The sequence below is a fragment of the Podarcis melisellensis genome, assembly GCF_964234715.1.
Source record: "Podarcis melisellensis genome assembly, chromosome: 10".
Taxonomy (NCBI): Eukaryota; Metazoa; Chordata; class Lepidosauria; order Squamata; family Lacertidae; genus Podarcis; species Podarcis melisellensis.
In genome coordinates this window covers 43,351,151-43,358,065 of record NC_138542.1, presented here as the reverse complement: position 1 = coordinate 43,358,065, position 6,915 = coordinate 43,351,151, and the positions used below count along the sequence as shown (strand labels likewise).

General features: G+C 46.3%; 1 protein-coding gene and 2 pseudogenes across 3 annotated transcripts; 1 reads left to right on the top strand and 2 right to left on the bottom strand.

The window, feature by feature from the left end:
- Positions 1-18: 18 nt before the first annotated feature.
- LOC309379117 (histone H2B 7 pseudogene) lies at positions 19-1,781 on the bottom strand (annotated as a pseudogene). Its single transcript has one exon. The product of its transcript is annotated as a histone H2B 7 pseudogene (transcript).
- A 329-nt stretch (positions 1,782-2,110) lies between these two features.
- LOC309379090 (histone H1.5 pseudogene) lies at positions 2,111-3,856 on the bottom strand (annotated as a pseudogene). Its single transcript has one exon. The product of its transcript is annotated as a histone H1.5 pseudogene (transcript).
- A 661-nt stretch (positions 3,857-4,517) lies between these two features.
- LOC309379533 (histone H3.2) lies at positions 4,518-6,111 on the top strand. The gene has a single exon (XM_081928767.1). The coding sequence runs from the start codon at positions 4,961-4,963 to the stop codon at positions 5,369-5,371; it is 411 nt and encodes a 136-aa protein (XP_081784893.1). The 5' UTR covers positions 4,518-4,960; the 3' UTR covers positions 5,372-6,111.
- Positions 6,112-6,915: the final 804 nt, after the last annotated feature.

Sequence of the window (6,915 nt, the reverse complement as noted above, 5' to 3'; positions counted from 1 at the left end):
TGCATGGAACTTCGAAGCGCTGGCCACTTTTGTTGTGCAACCGCACGTCTACAAACCGTATATAGGAGCTGGCTACAGCTCACCAATAACTGCAAAGCGCGGGTAATTCAAATTACCCAACTGTTATTTCTAGAAAATTGCTTCCCAATTCTTTTTTCTGCAACCATCAGTCATTCTTTCTGTGCATATAAAACTACGATTTCATCTGAGACACAAATGAAGTAAAATTTTATTCACCGCAGGAGAATCATATGAAAGAAGCTCTAGGGTATCTGTGCTTTGTTCGATCACTTGTTTATTGGTCATTTAGCTTTTAACTACTGTATAGTGGGGGAGATGGCTTATATTTAAACTGCATTCAACTTTTTAAATATATATATATTTATGCTTTTCAGATTTCTAGATTTCACCAACTTCACAATTTTTTAAACATTTCAAAACTTCCTTCCCCCCTTTCTGCGGTTCCTTAAATTGAACTGTAATATCTTCTGCATATCCAAATTAACTTAATTTGCTCATTTATTCATCTACTTTAAATATATACTCTTATAAAACTGCAGGTTATTACTAAACTGCATTAAATTTTTAAAAGGGGATAGACGTGTCGTAGAGCTCTCTTAATGAAAAAATAGGTGGCTCTTAAAAGAGCCGTTAGGTTGCAGTGAGTGGCGGTAATTTACTTGGAGCTGGTATACTTGGTGACAGCCTTCGTGCCCTCGGAGACAGCGTGTTTAGCCAGCTCCCCGGGCAGCAAGAGCCGGACAGCCGTTTGAATCTCTCTCGAAGTGACAGTGGAGCGCTTGTTATAGTGCGCTAAGCGGGTGGCTTCCCCAGCGATGCGCTCAAAAACATCATTCACGAAGGAGTTCATGATGCTCATGGCTTTGGATGAAATGCCAGTGTCCGGGTGAACCTGCTTCAGAACTTTGTAGACATAGATAGAATAACTCTCTTTCCTAACTTTCTTCCGCTTCTTATCGCCTTTCTTATGAGTCTTCGTCACAGCTTTCTTGGATCCCTTTTTGGAAGCCGGCACTGACTTCGCTGGCTCCGGCATCTCTGCGTTTTCATGCGCTCTCCAGTCACCTCGGGCTCACGAGCGCTGCTGTTTTTTATATTGGCGATATGCAAATGAAAGAATTGTATTCTTCATTTCCTATTGGCCGAGAACTCGCAAAGAGTTATAAGCGTTCGCGTTTCGTTCATGATTGGTCAGCCAGATGCCGAGTATCCATTGGCTGGTTTTGAAGCAATATCTCGATTTGAGCCAATCACAACTCACACCGACTTTGACGGGAAAATGAAAGACCTGCCGTTCGACTTGGCATAAGCGATCGTTCATTCACAAAAAACTATTTTAAAAGTTTGAAAGTCGCCCCTTTAAATTCTTTAAAGTAAATACACCGATTTCAATGGAGCTGAGCAGAAGCTGGCATTGATTGTCAGTGTGAAGGTGATTCATCTAGTAGTTATTTGCCGTGAATCGTAGGACCCTTTAAGAACTAGCCAGCAAATTTTGACAACCGAGACAATCTAACCCTGGACACGTGGTACAATGTATCTTAGTTTTTGACAGCGCTTTCCCACAAGCATAGGGCTGTTTTAATACGTTGTAAATCCGAATCCTAAACATATTGACTCAGAATTAAACTGCTTTATGTTTAAATGGGACTTACTTTCAGTAAAACCGAAACCCAGTTCTATGTATTTTGGCGCAGAAATAAATCCTACTAGCGACACCGTGTGTTCCTAACAATGCATAAAATTTCTAAAAAATTCTCACCGAAGAGGGATTCATTCATACAAATACACCCCACCCAAAAAAAAAACCCACAGCTCTAAGTTGGATAATCAAGTAGCGCGGCTTCTCCCCCATCTTTCCGCAACAATACTTTCAAGCTGATTTTATTCATGGGCTCAAAGTTCAAGTTTTTAAAAATAACTTTCTAGAAATTAACTTTTCTGGGATGAAAGCGTCTCCCTCCTCTTCTTTCACTTCCGTGCCCGCCTAACTAGATCCACTCTTCTCAAGAAGTAACAAGATTCCAGACTGGCACACCAACCAACCCAGAGCATATAGAGGCCCGCTATAGAGACCCGCTATAGAGGCCGATCTAATGACCCCATTTCTAGAAATTCAGGCTAATAATTCTGCGCGGTCCCAGGAGCAAGACCCACCGTGCAGTGACTGAAATTCTGACCAAACATGTGCAAGATGTACTGTGGCAGGCGTGTTTTATGTGTATGTATCTATATATTGCAATAGTGTATGCACATTTGTGACAAGCTCTTTTTAGGAGGAGGTGGGTGGCTCTTAAAAGAGCCGTTGGGGTTTTTTAGCAGCGCGCGGGGCACGTCTACTTCTTCTTGGGCGCCGCCTTCTTAGCCTTGGCCGCTTTGGGCTTGGCTGCCTTCGGCTTGGCCGTCTTGGGCTTCACCGCCTTGGCTTTGGCCGGGCTCTTGGCGACCCTCTTGGGCTTGACGGGCTTGGCCGCTTTCTTGGGGCTCTTGGCCGCCTTCTTGGCCGCCGGCTTCTTGGGCTTCTTAGGGCTCTTCTTGGCCGCAGCGGCTTTCTTGGGCTTCTTGACGCCGCCGGCCGCGGCTTTCTTGGCGGCGGGCTTCTTGGCTTTGACGGCAGCCGCCTTCTTCTTGGGCGCCTTCTCCTTGCCCTCGCCGGCCTTCTTGCCGATCTTGAAGGACCCCGAGGCGCCGATGCCCTTGGTGTGCACCAGGGTGCCTTTGTTCACCAGGCTCTTCAGGCCCAGCTTGATGCGGCTGTTGTTCTTCTCCACGTCGTAGCCTCCGGCCGCCAGGGACTTCTTCAGCGCCGCCAGAGACACCCCTTTGCGCTCCTTGGACGCCGCCACCGCCTTGGTGATCAGCTCGGTGACGCTGGGACCCGAAGCCTTGCGCACCTTGGCGCCGCCACTAGCCTTCTTCGCCTTCTTGGCCGGAGCCTTGGAGGCCACGACAGGAGCAGCAGCGCTGACGGCAACTGCGGGCGCCGTTTCGGACATGATGGCGAGGAGAGAGAGATGCGCGACACACACACAAAAAAAGATTCCCGACAGAAGAAAAGTGAGCTCAAGTAGGTCAGCCGCTGTTTATTTATAGAGAGGAGCTGCCTCGTGATTGGTCCGCTGCAGGGCCCGCCCCTCTGCCAGGCAGACAGGAACTCTTTCGAGCGCCCAGTTTGTGTTTCTTTCGAGTTAATAAAGTGCGATTTTTACACCATACCGACCACCAAATAATCAAATATATCAACCGGGGCGAAGAGGGAAGGGTGCTTCGCATTCGTTGCTTTTTTGAAAGCGCAAAAGTAAAGGCAACGTTTGGAAAAGGGCTCTTAAGGCTCGGCTGCAGGAGCTGGGGAGACCTCCCAAGAGCGAAACTTTTGTTTTTCTTTGTAAATTAAAGCAATGTAAGCCCCCAAAACACCCGAAAAACTGTGCGGGTCACATCTTCAGACAGTAAGGTCTGTCACAGGACGTGGTGTGAGTTTTTAAAGCTAGTCTCCTCGTTGCAGGTGGACTTCAAGTGAACGGAGGTAACACAAGACTACACAAAACAGATTCACCATTGCTAATCGGCCAAGCCCTTATCAGCTCGCCTGCGAGATAGAAAAGGTGCTAAATATTGTATTATTTAGGTACATTCAAAGCCTATACTGTATTGATAGCGTATGATCACACACACAAATACTATTGAAGAGTTTAATGCAGAATTTAAATTACAACCCACAAGGTATGTGACTGACTGTTGGACTTCACTGCAGCTCTATTTTATGCAGACTGATTTAGATACTTTAATAATGTTATAGGAATTTGAATAAATAATTAAAATCCATATATGTTTTTTCAGAACAAACCCCTGGAAAACAACGATTAGACTCCAGGTGGTCCTTAGTCTCAAAGTGAAAAGGGCAGGTTCACTCCTCAGTCTTACAGCACATTCTGAGATAAAAGCCATCTTGCTTTCAAAGGAGTGTATTTCGAAGTTACTTGACGTCAGTATCCTAGATATATATAAATGCTTCTCGTGGGTCACAGTTAGTGTAAATAGACAACTCCACAGGTGACCGTTTGTGAAAAATATGATTCCCCTTGTTAAGGCTGCATCTCTAAACAAACTAACTTGGGAACAATTCCCATTAACTAATGTGAGCCTTATTTCCTAGATGCGGCCACAGCTAAGTATATTTGAATTGGAATCAATGGGATTTCCACCCCACCCCCCCTCGCCTGGGCTTTGAAGTGCTCTCCCATAGAAATTACTGGGATTTATAACTCCGTCGCGTGCAGGTCTACAAGGAAATAGCTCCCTCTGAGTTAAACGGAATTTACACTCAAGGATGTTAAAGGCTCCAGCCTCACGAGCTGTTTGGGGTAGTAATAATAATAAAAACCCAAGAAAAGTGCGCTGTAAACTATGAGAAATCGGGAAGGGGAGGTTCAAGCCTAAACAGGAAATGTTTGTCTTTTCCTGTCAATATCAATAATCGCTGAAAAACGTTAAAAATGAAGAGACAGTCCAAAATTTTCTCAAACAAGAAGATCTTATATAAAAGATTTAGGCGAGCTTAGCAAAGGAGTTTCTAGTGTGAGAGAGTTTATACAAGCAAAGAGCCTGTAGGCTGGTACTGAACAACACTGAACACAAATGGCAGAATCTGCTTGATTTTAGAGGGTAAATATTCCGGGGAAACTCGCCACTGCAAAAAAAAATAATCTATAGGGCTGCTAGGAGGCGGTCCGTAGGTGACACAAGCTAAAGCGGGAGTTTTCGAACGTAGAAGCTGTCCAATGAGAATCTGTCCCACTGATGTCAGCCAATGGGGACAGAGACAGGAGCGCACTATAAATAGAGGGTCGAGATCACCTCGCTCCTCTATTCCGAGTTGTAGTTGTGGCTGGTTGAGAGCTGCTCGAAGTGTCTTCGTGAGTGCAAACGCGCCCCAAAGATGGCTCGGACGAAGCAGACGGCTCGCAAGTCGACGGGCGGCAAGGCGCCTCGCAAGCAGCTGGCTACCAAAGCGGCTCGCAAGAGCGCGCCGGCCACGGGCGGCGTGAAGAAGCCTCACCGCTACCGGCCGGGCACCGTGGCGCTGCGCGAGATCCGCCGCTACCAGAAGTCGACGGAGCTGCTGATCCGCAAGCTGCCTTTCCAGCGCCTGGTGCGCGAGATCGCGCAGGACTTCAAGACGGACCTGCGCTTCCAGAGCTCGGCCGTGATGGCGCTGCAGGAGGCGAGCGAGGCGTACCTGGTGGGGCTCTTCGAGGACACCAACCTGTGCGCCATCCACGCCAAGAGGGTGACCATCATGCCCAAGGACATCCAGCTGGCGCGGCGCATCCGCGGAGAGAGGGCTTAGGCGCCCCTCGCGCTCGCCCCGCCTCACCAACAACCCAAAGGCTCTTTTCAGAGCCACTGCACCGCATCCCGAGAAGGGCTTGAGATTGTCTTCCCTTTCCCCCTATCCCAATTTATGAATTAGTACAACGTGCCTCTGCACTGCCATGCGAGAGGGGGCGGTGGATTTCAGATCACTTCCTGTATACTTAAGTGTCCCTATTTCTGCTTTATGAAGCGCCATTTTGGAACGGAAAGGAACTAGTTTGAGTTTTCACAACCCAATTCTTGACTGATCGAGGAGCGAAGGGCTTACCTTAAGGTGCCCTCGAGCTTTTAATTGGGTAGGAGCTTAAAACGGGGGTGGAGAACCTGGGGCCCCCAGATGCTGTTTTGACTTTACTCTGCCGTCATCCATAACCAATGACCACGCTCCTATCCTCTGCCAGGACTTGCGATCTTCCTGTTCTTTACATCTGCAGAAATATTTCCTCCTGGCGAAAGTTTGAATCACCCGATTTCCAAAATACTCATGCCAGTGCCAATATATTTGTATTACGTATACACCTACCCTGTTCTCCCTCTTCCCGGCAACGTTTTGGGGGGGTACCCATCTGAAATCCTTGCTCTGCTTTTGAAGCTTTTAAGGCTTCGCTTTCCTCCAAGTTTAAGGTGGTGTACATGGCTCTCTCCCTCCCCTCATTTTATAGCAAACAACCCACCTGCTCTCTGCTGTATAATAAATCCATCTAGCTAGCTGAATACTACCTGTCATTGGCTGCCAGCCCTACAACCCTTTTATAACCCGGGATGTCAGACTGGGCATGGGGCCTGTATGCCTGAACCCCACACAAGCAATTGTTAGGTATTTTGGATTTCAAATTATTGTGATGTGAGATGGTACAAAACCAAGTGAACCATGGCAATTTCATGGCAAGCATAGTACTAGCAGTGGGCATACATGTGAATGACAATGCATTTTGCCTTGGATTAAGGTGCTGTTCCAACGTTCTCGCACTGATACTGGACAGAAGACACAGGATTTCACATTTCACTCCACTTGTCTATGGAAGACGCTTGGTGCTTCCATCTCTCCACCCCCTTCAGCTTTCATTTTATTTGTATAATTTTTATTGATTTTCTTTTCTCATAACAAATATTCAATATCATTACTAAACATTAATTTTCTAGTTTCCCCCCTCCCTGTTAACTTCCCCCAACATCCATTTCTGGTTTGTTACACCAAATGTTAAATTCCTCCTTCAGCTTTTACACACAATTCACTTCATCAGGTGATATCCAGTTAAAGTATATTTACATATTACATTCACTAATGTTCTTTAATGGTCAGTCTATATGTATATCCCATCTCTGTGATCTGTGAATGGAGCCTGGGTTCCTTTCAGGTTCATTTTTAATGGGGGCAAAAGATACTTTTTAGATATACAACTGTATCATGTTTCCCAAATGGAATGAACAGCTATTCTCCCTTTTATGGATTCTTCAGATATTAGGGATGTTTGCTAGAGGTCTCTTAAATCTAAAGCATCATTAGCTACCTTCCAT

Coding starts and splice junctions, on each gene's coding strand:
- LOC309379533 (XM_081928767.1), top strand. CDS start 4,961: ATGGCTCGGACGAAGCAGACGGCTCGCAAGTCGACGGGCGGCAAGGCG.